A 15,633-nucleotide genomic window follows, 5' to 3' on the forward strand; every position below is an offset into this window, starting at 1 on the left:
CCCTGTCAGAAATACTGATGGTGATATTTAAGTGGGGGCTTTCATTGTTGAGCTTTTCAACAGAAATCTCTGGGATTCTCAAACTGCAAATAGAAAAAAAATTCATTGCTTTTCATAACAAGAATTGTACAGCTATGGGAATTATCTATTCTGAGTAAAGACTAACCCTTAAGAATTATGAAGATATAGCAAGATTGAAGAATACACCCAGAAACCACTAACACCAGAACAGAGGGGAAACCAATGAGAAAAAAAATTGAAGAACCGTTTTACTCTTTCTGTCACACACACACACAGATAAACAAAGAGATGCTTATTAAATGAGTCAATAAAAATAATTTCAACAGGTTAGAAACACAATGGAAAATTACACATTTAAAAGAGAAGTAAAGAATTTTCTTCTTCTCTTTCTCTCTCTCTTTTTTTTAATCTCTTCATTTACTGTGTTTTTCCAGCCCTAAAATTTGAAATATTAGGGCAGAGCTCCATTAACAAATGATGATACCAGCTGTACCAAAGTACAGATTTTGCAAAAATAATTATTTTAAATATTACATTGAAGAACTATGGAAGGCAGAAATGAGTTGATCTAATCCTATATTCTAAACATTTATGGTAATATGTGAGATATATTTCCACATATCAGAAAAACAAAAACTTTTTTTTAAGTCATGAAATACTCGAAGACACGGTCATGAAGTGTATTTTACTTTAAAATTGCCTTTCATTGTCTTCATGTGCGTTCTTAATGATGACTTCAAGAAGTTTTTAAAAAAATCAACCATTTACTCTCTGATTTTTTTCAGTTTAGATGTTCTGATAGAAAGACAGAGAAGATGGAGAAGTTGGTTTCATCAGGGCTGGGAATTAACCATTTAAGCACAATGGATGGGAAAAGAAAAACATATTGATTGCACAGTAATACTGATTAAAGAGAGATGTAAAGTTAGGAGAGGGTTGAAGAAGAAAGGTAAATTATGGGTTCAGTAGTTATGATTGGAGGTTTTGATGATGAGCTGAATAGTGAACTGAAAAGATTGGAGGTTATGGTTGAAAAAATAGAAATATTTAAGGTAGTGAAGCAATGATAATGACAAAGTGTAGTGTGTGATCGTGGCTGAGTAGGACTAACAAAATGATTATTGGATGTGAGAGGTTCAGAGAACTGGGAGGTCAAGGTATTGGATGGATTATATATGTAAATGTGTAAGTCAGTGAATGTTTAAAGAGATTCTTTCTTTTCTGATAATGTTAATTTCTTTTGACTTCTCTAAGATGTATTGAACTACATCGTCTTTCTATCCTCATCACCTAAGAAAGAGTATTCCATGATGTTTGGTAATTTGCTCTTTTGTTTTTTCTCTTATTTTTGGACCTTTGCTTGGCTCCAATCTCTCTGTAAAAAGAATTCCAGTCCTGCCTTCTGCTCTGATTTCTCATTTCCTTATTGTTGGCTGGAGATGTATTTCTTGATTTTCTTCTGGCACTTGAATTTGGTATTCCTCAAACTGAAATTATTAACTTTTCCTTTCCTCTGTTTCTCAGCTTGTTTCCAACCTGGTTTATGTTGTGTTTTTCATTTGGTTGATTGGTTGATTGGTCTTGCATTATTATTTTTTTCCTATTTAGGACTAAGAATGTTCTTATGAAACAGACTAGACGCCATAAAGAGGGTTCCTCTTCTCTTTTCATTAGCACCATACATTTTCTGGCTCCAAAAAGTTTTGTCTCCTTTCCCAAGAGCTTTTCAAGTATCTTCTGTTATTCTATGCTTTCCTTTATTATCACTCCAACTTCATGTAAAACTTTTTCTCTCTTCAGATCTCTCTATATATGGTCTCTTCATTGAATTTTTGTTTTTCAGATAAGTCCAATTGGTGTTCTTAAGGGAAACTCTGATAAGGTATATTTACTCCTCAAAAGCCTTAGCAAAATATTTTCATTATTCACAAAAGTCTGAAATTATTCACCTGATACTCAAGGCCAGGGTTGAGTGCATTGCTAAAAAATGTTCAGGTTTAAATGTACAGGTTTGTGTTTTATCCCCAGACATCTCTGTTCCAAATTTTTTTCATTTATTTGCTTTTGTTCATTCTCCTCTTTGTGACCAAGATGTTTACTACCACATTCATTCTGTATTCCCTATTAATGGTATCATCAGTCTTTAGGCCTAATACTAAAATAGTACTTTTTCATGTTCACCTTTTTGTCCCATAAATATTGTCTTGGACTGAGATTCTTATGAACATTTTGGTTGTGTTCCTTAATATCAACTTACATCTTGACTTTTGATTTTATTACTCTCAACTGAGTTATCATATCAAGTGCTTTTAACTTTGCCCTTTATTAGCTTGTTATCTTAGCACTAACAATATTACCTATTAACTCTATACTCTTCCCTGGCATTCACCATATTTGAATTCATCTATTCAACAGTATGGCCTCTGAAAGGCAGGATTCCTAACCAAGGTTGACTCTTGAGTTGGCATCTTCCATTTCTGCCCCTCAAAATCCTGCCATAATTAAAGACATGAATCAAGAGTTATATCTTCCGTAAGGTTTCAGGCGGTTTCAGACAAAGCTGTGCCACATTGGTGACACCAGGTACAAAGGTATAATTCCAGGTATCTCTGTGCAAGGCTGCTCCAATAACCCAAAGGCAGACCTCCAGAGACCAGCAGGTATGAGCCATTTAGGCACAGAATCTGGGGCACAGGACCTGCCATATATCAGTGACTGCTGTAATGACTTAGAAAATCAGTTCCTTAATACATGTGTGCTTAGTTAAGGAGAATAGTATTAAATTATATTTGCTATACCTTCAAGTCTTCTGAGTGAGTACATTATGGTTTTTTGGGTACCTTATAGATGTTACTACATGGTTATCCACAAAATGGGTGTCAGATATTTATAAGTTGCTTGATTTACTTAATTCACAGAATATGTAATGTTTCGTATATTTTTTGTCTGTACATATGTTTAAATCCAATAGGCCAGAACCTGTTTTGTGGACGAAGGATGGTGGAGAATTACCGGATCCTGACCGAATGGTTGTGAGCGGTAGGGAGCTAAACATTCTTTTCCTCAACAAAACGGATAATGGTACATATCGATGTGAAGCCACAAACACCATTGGCCAAAGCAGCGCAGAGTACGTTCTCATTGTACATGGTGAGTACTTTTTTTACATTATTATAGGTGGAAGAATAAATGACCTGAAAAACTGCCTAAATTTATCACAATCTTTAGAATAATAAACAGATTTAAGCAGGTTTTCTCTTTCTTTCAGAACCACTTCTCATAAGTGTAAATATCTCCAAGATTCACAGTTAATATGTTCTATCAAACTAATAAAATAAGATACAGCTAGAAATAAGAATTATTTTTGTGAAATATTTTCATTATAAATATAATACATAATATTTGGTGAATAGTAAATCATATTAATGGTTTTCTTTACATTTTACAAATAAAGCCTAGTTATAAATCAGAATCATGAAAATTGTATTTCCCTTATGTTAATTTTTGGTAGTATTATAAACATACATCTTATAATCACTATTACTAGTTTCACAAAGAGTGATAGCATGTCATTGAGATTAGCAAGACAGGTATACATGATTAATGATAACTGCATTCAGTTCTTACGAACAATAATTTGAAAAGCCCAAAAGACATTTTTCCTCCTCTACACTAATCTCACAATTTGAGTAAATATAACAAAATGACAAAAAGAGATACCAGTACCCAAGATTAAGAGAAACTCTGTTTTTCCCAGCCTCCAAAAGCCATGACAGGTTGTTCACGAGGTAGCTTTAACGTACTGTTAGATTTTGCTGAGCATTTATAAGCTTGGTAAATATCACAATAAACAAAACTAGTCAGATTTCTTTACTGCAGGACTTCTCAGAGTTTATTTACATGATACAATGTGAATCTCCAAGAGAAAAATTCATTAGAGATTGTAAAATTTTTCTTATGTGTTTCACCACCAAGAAATCCTTTTCTAAGACTAATGTGTTCTCCACAATATTACAGCATTTGAATGAATATTGTGTGAAAATTATGCAATGCTGTAATAAATCCAGTGGATCTTAGAAATTATGAAGTATATTTATTTGACATCTCTCCCTTGAATCTTAGTATAAAATACTATAAGAAACTTAGGTTAATTCTATGCCTTTCCAAAAAGGAATTTTGGGGATAAGAGATTTAATTTTAGGGAAAAAATAATCCTGTTTGTGTTTTTTTCAAGGTATTTGTTTTGTTATGATACAGTCCAAAATTGGAGAAATAATAATATAGATTAACATATAATATTAAATAAAATACAAACTTCTTATTTTCAAACTGCTTTAGTGTATACCATCTCTCAGCTCTTAACCCTCGGTCACTGAAGGCAAATGAACGCTTGCAGTGAATATTACTGTCTACATATGAGCATCTTGAAGATAGTAGGCTGAGAAAGTCGTTTCTAACATCTTATGAATTGTGCAAATTCCAACTTTTGGGAAAGATCAGCCTAAATCAAATTAGACTGATAAATTGGAATTGAATGCAGTAACCCCCCGTAGACACACTCTGCCAGGCTCCCTGCTAGAGGGAATATAACAACCACTGAGTGTGTCAAGAAGATAAGTTAGATCCTTAGAGCAGGATCTAGGAGTAGCTTTAGTTCATGCTGACCTGGATGTTTAGATCCTACAGTCACATAAGTGAAGTCTGATTCACACTCAGCTTTCTAAGTGCGTCTCCCATTTTGGGGGAACCTGAGGGCACATTGTATTAGCATGTCAGTTTGTGTCGAAAGCAATATGACATAAAAATACAGAGAATTAGAAGGGAAGTGACAGAAAAAATAATATACTTAGATGAAAAGTATGTCATTCTTTTTTTTTTTTTTAAGTAATTCAAGTGGGGAAAATTAATATGTTCTCCCAGTGTTTGCAAGCTAGCCAACGGCATGGTTTCCTAAATAGCCAAGCTACCTTTAGGTCATTGGCAGTTGACATATTTCTAATAAATACTTCTCTAAGCACTTTGTAAGAAGTCATTTTTGGCTTTACTTTTTGAACTACAATTCATCAAAAGCACCCCATAGATTAATGCTATTCCTGCTGCTAGATAAATGCTGTGAAGTTCAATAGTGGTTTACCTAGGATTATTGACACAAGTAATGAGAGGCTCGATGAAACAGTGAAACAATATTACACTGTGTTTAAAAAGGGCTCCAGTTGGGTTCATTACAAAATAAAGGGTCCCCCCAACCTTTACACACAGGGTATAATGTTTCATTAGTCACTGGCTGTATAAACATAAAAAGGTCCTCTTCTGTTAATGGTTTGGCTGTTTCAAAACCTGACTAAATGATGAAATTTGAGTGGCATTCCTATCTATAATGAATGCTGTATGCATTTCAGAATGGAGTGATAAGTGATCATTTGTGAGAACTTTACCCTTTTATCTTGTACACCAAGTTTGATTTTACATTAGCTGTGATAATTTAATGAAGCTCCAGCACAGAAGGGCCTTTCATGAGCTGAGACCGTGTCTTTGACTCCACCACAGTTACCTAGGTCCTATTGATTCTTAACTTGATGGAGGTCTGAGCACTTTGCTGTGAAATCATCTGTTATCTAGATGGCATCCTAATGGTTAGATTTTATTCTTTGGGTGTCAATGAAAGTGCATTATTTAAATGTTATCACATTTAATTGTTAACAGCACTGACATTTTGTGTTATGGACACTGGAGGGTTTTTTCCCCCCTCCTAATTACACCTTTGCAAATTTCAGCCTTAGAACTACAGACGGTAATTTGAAACTGCTAGTCTGAAACTCACCCTCAATGAAAGGCCTAACGAAACTCAGCATACAACTGCCTCTAAGATAAAGCATTATACTTTTGAAATATTTGCACTGTGGAGAGTCTATTAGGAAAGAAGCTCATTTTTCATTAACAAGTTCAGCAATGGAAAAATTAATCTGCTAAATTGGTAGCCATAGTTATGCTATGAATTCCTGTCAGCACAGTAGCTTTGAGTTTTTTTGTTTCTGTATAAAAATATTGAAGTTATTTGCATGCTGTTATTGGTATTTGCTATTTATTTATTTATTTAGAATGCTAATTACTTCCATATTAGTGGTTTTGAAATATGCTATTCCATTGCTGCTTTTACTTTTTGGAGAACTCAGGTCAAGAGAAATATTCATTCACCAAATAAATATTTAGCACTTATTCATGGAGTGCAAAGGCACTGTAGGAGCAAAGATGATTAGCACTCAAGAAGTTTAAACATGGAAGATAAGCATTTGAGTAATTGTAATATAAAAATAGAATAGTTATGAGAAGATGGATATACAATGATGTAGATGTTCAGATTTTGTGACAACATGGTCCAAGTGTCTGGAATTAAAAAAAGTTAAAATAAACCAGTACTGCTAGATTATTCATAAACAAATGGCATACATTATAAATGGAAGCACCCACCAGTGCCAGGTACACAGACATGCAATAAGTCAGAGTATCATTATTATAATATTACTAGTAGTCTTACGATATCTAAGGCAGTCTCAGTCCAGTGCTCTGGTATAATATTTAGCTAAGAGTTGCATACAATTTACTACCCATAGTCTTTCCTGAATGGTACCCAGATCGTAAATTAGGTTATTCCTATTGAAGAATGAGAAAATTCTAAATTCTTGTTAATTAAGCATTAGAGAAACTCTTAAAAATTCAACAGTGTAGCAAATTAGCAATACAGAGAGAACATAGTAAAAGTTATAATCACTCTTGTTTCTCTGATGAAACATCTAGTTCAGAGAGTTTGGGTAAAATACCTTCTCCCCAAAGAAAGACTACCCATATTTGCATCTTTTAGTATAGAGATCATAGAAGATACCTATTTATCACACAAGAAATTGCTTCAGAGAATTACAGATGACTTGAGACTAATCTTATTTTGTGGTTTGAAATAATTCAAGATTTTATGTTTATGTGTCATCCATGGATTAAAAAATACTATTTTGAAAGCATCAGAAGCATATAGTATGTGGGAAATTTTGAAAGAATATCTATAAAGAGGGAAAAACCAAATTATTACATCCCCTCAACTCCTAAACTTCTTCCTCAACTATCCCGATGGCTTTTACCTCCCTTTATACTCATGCTGGAGAAATTCACAGCCTCGCCTCAATATACAGATGGAAGATGGACAGAGATGCTGGAACTCTTTAGTATCATCTCAAGTCTCAAAATCCCCCCCCCCACCAGGATTCAGGAAGAAATACAGTAATACAAGTAAAAAATAATAATAATAACATTTTTTCTTCTACACTAACAGCAGGTCCAGATCATAAGAAAACCCACTGCACTTAGCACCCACCTCAGGCTTGTCTCAGACAGTCATGGCAGAGTTCAGATGCACTATTCCAGAAAGTTTTTCAAGATACTCCTCCATCACTCTTCAAATTTACTTTTCCTATTAACATAGTAACCCTTCCATGAAATTTGTAACTGTTTCGCCACTACTTTTATTCCATTACTTCATAGTTTTTCAACTTATGTAAATAAGATTTTACAACAATTCATTACTTCATTATTTTAAATCTTGCTCTTCTTATTTTGAATAAAATTATCTACTGTGCACTTTTTCCACATTTTCACTTTATGTGTACATATTCTGCTTTCCTAGCAAAGTTCATCATTATAGCCATACAAAAACAAGTAAAATTCTCTATAAGTAGTATTATTATCATAGTAGAAAGTGAAATAGGATAAAAAACATGTTCATGCAATGCCAGTCAGTTTACTGACAGTTGCTGACTTTGTATCCCTGAAATACCACTTGACAGCCATGGTTGGCTTGATTTGTTCATGTATCCATTGAAATGAATACTGATGAAAAATGTGATGTTGCTTTTTATTTGTTTGTTACTAGGATAATTTACCTCAGAAATAACACATATATAGAATAGGATCCATGCCATTTTATTGTTAGCTAGTAAAGAACAATTATAAAAAGGGTGTTTCAGATTTTTAATTTTTATAGTAAGAGAGACTCCAGTTTAGTGAAAGGTATCAAGTTATTAAATATGCCTTTCCAGCTTAAAAAAAATCGATACAACTGCTACTTTCATTTCACTCTGCTTTTATTGTTGATAATAAATGTCAAAAATAAACAGAGACAGAAAGTTGTACAGCAGGATGTTACAGACTGCTGCATCAAACCAACCTTCCGAGTTCTGTGGTGCATTCATTTAGACATCTGTCTCTTTCAGACACTATAGGTAAAGGCAGATTCACTTTCCATCCCAGATACTGATTCCCTCTTTCAGTTGATTTGCTTACCATGGGAGAGAAGCAAACTGAGTCATAGAAGGTAGCCTTTCTTTCACTTTAACAAACATTTCTAAACCATCTCATTTCTTTCAAATATTTAACTAATGTGCAAGATACAAATTCAGTTGCTTTATGGTTATTAGTACGGACCCTAAAGTTAACAAAATAATCAATATAAATACAGGTGAATGCCATAATAGTTATGAAGCAGGTGAGGAATATCATAAAATAATATCCTAAATTGGTTTTTAAATTTGTCTTACTCTGGAACTAAGCAAATATGATTATGATACATACTATCCTAGTCTCAGAGTATCTAGTTTACATACTCATCTTATGGTTATCAGTGATTTGAAAGCTAATGAGAACTCTCATCAATTAAAATGAAAAATGTACTTCTGTGCTTCATAGTAAATGTGTAGCTAGACTAAAAGGTTGGCAATCACACCTACATTTACTATTACAATTACCCAGCAATGAAACATTTAGAAATATTGAGAGTCTACATGAATTTCTTTTTTTGCTTAGTTGTACTGTTAGGAAAGGTGATACAGTCAGGATGGAGGTAAGAGAGTGAATCTTGGAGCTCAGATAAGTGGTGGGAGGTGGGAAAGAGAAACCTGGATTACGGACAGATGTACAGCCTAGCAAACATTAAAAAGAGATTCAGCTAAAATCTGTTTCCTCACATAGAAACAGACCTACCAGTTGGTAAATTAATTCTGTATGCTCATAATGAGCATTTTTCCTTTGGAGATGCTCTCTTTAGAAGCAGAGATGGAAAAATATACGGTGTAGGAAGAAAAGGACAGAAAAAATATCCATATGGAACAACAAACATCACACTAAGGGAAGAGCCCTGTGGTTGCTGCTCTCATCTCTGGTTGAGAGTTTCCAGACAGTACACTAGTTGGATGAGTCTTAAAACAGTACTTTCTTTAATCGCAGAGATAAAATAGAGCATTTCTGGACATGAATAAGCAGGGAGAGCTGTGATGCCTGCAGGAAAGGCGTACCTCTGACTGGATGAATATGCTGTTGCACTCTGCAGAGGGAAGTGGGATGGGATCAAATAGTGAAGACAGGAGCACTGCTTTCGTTACAAAATATTTTGAAAGGGGATGTGTGCAGACATACTCAACATGGAGTTGACACTTCATTTCATTTCTCTAAGACGAGCATAAAGTGGATACAGTTTCAACTTTCAGGGCAAAAATTCAGATACCACTCAGAAATAAATGTTTCTATCCTACCTAGATGGACCACTAACTGAAATGTCCATGAGGAAAACCCTCATTCCTGCCCGAAGGGCAGAAAGACTCTATCATCCAGCAAGTCCAACATTTAAAACATTTTTTCTTGCACTATTTATATATGATCTTTTCTATCAATTACAGAAAGATAAATGAAACATGAGGATTATACGCATGGCACTTAGATTTTCTGAATTTTTTTATGTGCTAAAAAGGTTAGATTATGATTTTACAAAATGCACAAAGCTCTTCTACCCAAGTATATATGCATTCATTCATTAGAGAATTAAAGCAATATTCAGTGGTCCATGGGGGAAATATTGGCATTCCTTTTTAGAAACAAAGGCATGCTTAACCAGATTTTATATAAAACCTGCTCTGTAGCTTCTTACAATGTAGTTTTTACACACATTGTAGCAACATCACATGCTTATTCTGGAGTCTGGGAAATATCCTTGATTCTGCTCTGCCCTTCTCTCTCCAATTCATCAGTAAGTTCTGCCAACACTATTTCCAAACCATTTTCCCAGAATGACTGCTTCTTTCCACCATCTTCTCTAGCCTAGACTATTGAAACATTGTCCAGTGGCTTCCCTGCTTCCACTTCTCCACACAGTTGCAATATATAAATATTTTTAATACATATTACTTCATATCTTCCCCAATTTAAATTTATCCAAAGGCATTTCATCACACTTACTATAAAACCCAAATCCTTATTACCCTAGCTTACCAAACCCAGCATATATAAAACTTCTTTGAGGCATGGCCTGAAAATTCACATCCCAATGCTATACTATCTAATAGTTTACCATTTCAGGAAATCTTTCTTGAGTAGCTACTATATATAAAGTGGTAGGCCATGCACTGTAGTTCCTATAATAAATAAATAAATACTCTCAACTGTGCCTGGGCTTTTTAGTAAAAATATACCAGTGAGGTGTTTTCACTCATATGTTTCGCCGTGATGCAATTTCACAGAGGTTTCAAGGTCCTCTCACTAATTGTAATAATCCAGGAGACATAGCCAGGAGAATATGAAATTCCATAATTAGAAATATATTACTTTGTCGAAATGTTCGCTTCTTTGTTGAACCTATATTTTAAAAGTAAATAATTTGGGGAAGGTTATCAATTTGTAACAGTAAATTCCATGTGGGAGTCAGTTTATTAAATAAGCTTTTCTAAGGTTAAGAAAGATCTTGCTTTTTGTGAGAACTCTGAACTCCAGGGATACCGGTGATAGGAGGGAATATGGAAAGTGGAACTCAATAGGTATTTTTCACAATTCGACTTAACATTATTCTTAGTGTTTATTAGGGATTATCTGCCATGGTGCATCAAAGAGTCTCTATTTATTAATATGCATACATAAAAGTATCTGTAGATAGCCCTCGTTGGTTTTGTTAAGCTATGGAATAGTAAGTTTATAATTTTTTTGAATCATTCTCACATTCTCATTTAATTTTCATTAAATAAGCTTTTATATTACAATGTTAAATATTATATTTGGATGCAATTACTACATTTAAAAATTGTCAGACAACAAACATGTATGTGAAAACTAGAATTCACTAAAATTAGTGCTGTGTCATAACTTCCAATTTAGTGGCAGCATTTTTCAACTTATACATGTTTGTAATATAGGATAGTAGTACAACTTAGTTAAGCCCTAAGGATATTCAGTTCAGGATTCCATATCCCAGTGTTACTCATTTATGGAATTTGTGTATTAAATATGAGGAGAAATCAAGTTAAAGCGAGAAATAAATCTAAGTTCCCTGATGAGAAGTCTATATAACAATATAAATATATAACGTGTATGTTAAGCAGCTATTTTGCACAATGGAAAATAAACATTGGAAAAAAAATAAGATCAAGCAGAGAAAGTTTAAGAGAGGTTTGAATCATAGCATGACATATTTAAATAAGGGTGACTTGATGAGAAGAGTGATTTTTGTCCCCTAAAAAGTTCACTGACATTAGCATTTCTTATTATCACATTCATATTACCATTAATTTTTTCCAAGTGCACATGAGATTATCTTGAAGTTGGGAGAGATACATAATTTACAGTTATAAGTTACCATATAAGCTTACTTTATTGCATTTTTAAATCTGAACCAACACCTTTAGGGACTGTATGAATCTTCTGAAGTTATGTAAATTTTTTTACATTTACTAATTTCTTTGAGTGAAGATGTTTTGCTTTTAGAAGATCAACTGTAATCCATCACTGATAAAGAAGCTGGTCCAAAAAGATTGTATAAATGACCAGGTCTAAACTCAGTGTTTTAGATGAAGAAGCATAGATACATAGGGATTAAATTATAGGCAAAATGTCTCTCATCTATTTAATCACAGAACCTAGATGAAAAATCCAAACATCCAGATTTCTCAATCAGTGTTTTTCTACTCATCAGACTTCCTCTTGTGTATATTTATCTTTGATTTAAGGTTTTCGTTTAATGAGTGACAATGATAGTCTCCCAAAGGAAACTGAAATCCTTACAGAAGTTAAAGTATTAGATCAAATCATCTGGTTTCCTTTTTGTTAAATTACTTTTAGGAAGGAGCTTCCAGAATGAAAGTAGGAGGAGCTAAATAATGTAGAATCCCCTACATCAAAGGCATGTTTTTCCCCTACTTTAAATTTCACTTTACATTGTCAGTTTGGAGTGGAAAAGAGGATTTTAAAAGAAAAAAAAAAAACACAGTTTTTTTTTTTTTCAAATAACAGACTGGTTTTATTCATAAACTTTTTTTGTAATTACATAGGACTGTTGGTTACCGCCTACAGTTTAAAATTGCAGTACTTTTCATTTTTCATTTTTCAAGAACAGCTTTTTTTTTATATTGTATAAAGATTCCATTTAGTATGTGAAGCCAGTGGAAGCTATCAGAGGAATGAAAAGGGATTCATTCAAATCTAATTTTTAAAAGGGCTCTTTTTTATGAAGCAGATGAGGTTCTCATAGGGCTCTGGAGGAGGAGGCATGCTCTGGCGAGCTGAGGCCTTGTCAACCTGGTGGTTGTCATTTGAGTAAGAGCCTTGGTGCTGTTATCCATTCTTATGCTATAATCCAAATAGGCTGCTACAGGTAGCTGACCATAATGGGAACAGATAAACGTTCTTCTCTGCACAGGCAAAAAAGCAAATACAGTAAACTTTTCCTCTTACAATTGCTTCCTATGGCAGTGCAATTATCAGTAAGGTTGAAGATGCCCTATTATTTTTTTAAATTAAGAAATATGAATAGCTTCTATCAAAAAGACACTTCTTGCCTTAATACTTCTTGTACACGTTGAGTTCTGACCCTTCTGTATCTCCACTAATAATCCTTGGTTTGGATTCACTCTTGATTACCCTGGGTCCCCCCTGGGGGAGTAAGTGATACGAAGCAGAAAGGAAGTAGACATATGGAGTCCAGGCTAAATGGTAGCAGTTTTTCTTGCTGTTGAATACTGGTCCTTGGAGAGAAATAAGCAACTTGGGCTTTGGGACTCTTTAGACTTAATTTTGCTTTGAAAATCCATTCTGAATGGGCCAGAATGCCATTTTTAAAAAGAGAAGCTGCCACAAAACAAAACAGGTTGACAAGTTAGAAATTATTGTACACTGCATTTGTAGAGAACAGAACATACCTTTAACCTGAAAAGCTCGTTATTGGGGAAAAGGTGCTGTACCACTCTTCAATTTATTGTATACAGCGCTTGTTGGAACTGATTTTATTTTGACAAGGTTATACAGGATCTGTTGTGCTCTAATAAGCTCCAATAACAAAATACGGTTGCATTTTTTGAATTCTTTCATTAGAATGTGAAAAAAGGGGCCCTTTTTCTGTTATTTTGAATTGGGAGTTATGATTTAGAGCTCTAACACTTTTAATAATACTGAAAGTCTGCATTCAGAATATAAGATTTTTCAGTGTGCTTCATTTTTATTTTTTAAATAATCATTTAGATTTGAAGACTGTTATCAGGAATCCCTGAAAATTATTTCATACATGTAAAAGGAGGAGGGAGGGACAGTTTTTTGCAGAGGTTTACCATATCTAAGGCTCAATTACTGGTTCATGTTATTAAAAATTATACCATAATCTACTGACAACATTGCTTTTACCACCAAAAGATGTATTATTTATAAAGCACCAGTCAAATACAAAGCGTAGAGCTAGATACCCTGAGGAAGCACAGAAGTATACCATGGAGTCTATTCTCTGTTATCTTATCATCTTGTTAGTTCATGAAAAAAATGAAATATATATATATATATATATATATATATATATATATATATATATATATATATATCATGGACTTGTGTGCCAAGTGAATGTTACAACTTCCCAATTTTCAAGCATTAATTTCATGAAGAGGTTTTATATGTATTCTGTTTGCTGTGAGCTTTATTATTAATAAGAGTTAGAATAGTCAAGTGTGTTAATTGTTTATGTAAATTAGATAAAATTTTAAAATGTTACCATAGTGCTGCAATGTATTTTGATAGGTTTTCTCCACTGAGGTAGGGAGCAAGAGAGATGTGGAGCTAGTGAGAGGCACTTAGCTCTGGGTATGTTCAGAGTAGTGTGTCATGAATGTAATCATCATCGTCATGGGAGAGTGGTATTGGTAACAAAATGAGGGAAGCCGTAGATAAACTCAGAAAGCATCTAAAGGATTCAGGGAAGGGAAGTCAGCTGGGATTTATTTGGTCAAGTCTTCCCAGAACAGACAGGAATCAGGCAGAAACTTGAGAGTAGCATTCTACTAGGTGCATCAAGAAAAGGAAAGCTATTCTAAGATGAGACTAGACAATACTGAGAGACTGGGTCAGAGTAAACTTGTCCCAAGGCAAAATGACATGTTAAAAAACAAAGACATGTTGATTTATAAAGATTGAGCTAATAGTTTAATTGGAGAGATAGGTACATAAATACCATGTCATGGTGATAAATAATAAACATGTGTAGAGGTGTGTACGCAGTGCTTAAAAGCATTTGGTGAAAGATGTTAACTGTGTAGAATTGGGGGTTGCTTTACAAGTAAGATTATGTTTAAACTGGACTTGAAAGATGGACAAGAAAGGGAAAATTATTGTTGTGAATCAGGTTGTGGCTCTGAGAACATGGCAGCAAAGAGAACAGAAAGAGCTGAGTCTAAAACTTAGGGAAAACGTTTGTGTCAGGGCAGAAATCTTGGGTGCTGGGCTTTGGCTTTTTTGTTTATGTTAACCTGGCACTATAAGCAATAAAGACAAGGAGTTAGACATATGTGCTCTAGGGAACTCTAGCCCCTGCTTTTCCAGAAAACCTTAACATTGAGATGTCTCAAGACAATGATGGGTACAGATTGGAGTTCATATCACAGTCATCTGGGTTTTAAGCAGGAGAGAGGGTGGACTGATGAATTTATCAAAACAAAGTTTAGCCATGGTCCCTGAACAAAAATTTTAGTTTCCTGATTCAATGACTTTGTTGTGTGAGCTGAAATTGTGTTTCTGCAAGTGAATAGGTTCTTACAGAAGTAACCCATAGTATTTACATTGCATATATTTGTAACGCAACATTCATTCACATGAATAACTTTTGCAGCCTACTTAGACTCTGCATTTATTATGCAATTGTGCAGTTGACTAGATTTGGGGTTCTGTCTGACATTACTGAAATACTCCTGAATTTTCCTTTTACATTAGAGTGGCATTTTGTATATGTTACAAGCAAAATGAAAACTGTAATTTATTCTAATTCAACCTTATGTGTAGGTAAAACTATAAGCAAATATTTTCACGTCTTGGAACCTTTACTTTTCTCAGTTTCCTATCAATAAAAATGCTCGTATTTTTCCCTTAAAAGAAATCCCTGATTTTACCATGGCTACTATAGTTTTCACCAAAATTATAAAGTTTTAGATAATGAATCATAGACCTGTATGAATTCACTTTAATATCTTATTTAAACCATGAAGCTATTTTAGCAAGTCTTATCCGTTTTAATATACAGTGGGTAAGTAGTCACCTAAGACTTAGTCTGCCAGTGAA

General features: G+C 33.9%; 1 protein-coding gene across 4 annotated transcripts in view; it reads left to right on the forward strand.

Annotated features, from left to right (window-relative positions):
* The window catches only part of CADM2 (cell adhesion molecule 2), a 948,208-nt gene that overhangs the window by 857,485 nt on the left and 75,090 nt on the right, over window positions 1–15,633 (forward strand). For all 4 annotated transcript variants that reach the window (XM_032477423.1, XM_032477416.1, XM_032477431.1 and 1 more), the window contains one exon: window positions 2,993–3,171. In XM_032477423.1, coding sequence (XP_032333314.1) covers window positions 2,993–3,171 — 179 coding nt within the window. The remainder of the gene's footprint in view (window positions 1–2,992; window positions 3,172–15,633) is intronic.

Source organism: Camelus ferus, chromosome 1, assembly GCF_009834535.1.
Source record: "Camelus ferus isolate YT-003-E chromosome 1, BCGSAC_Cfer_1.0, whole genome shotgun sequence".
NCBI classification, from domain to species: domain Eukaryota; kingdom Metazoa; phylum Chordata; class Mammalia; order Artiodactyla; family Camelidae; genus Camelus; species Camelus ferus.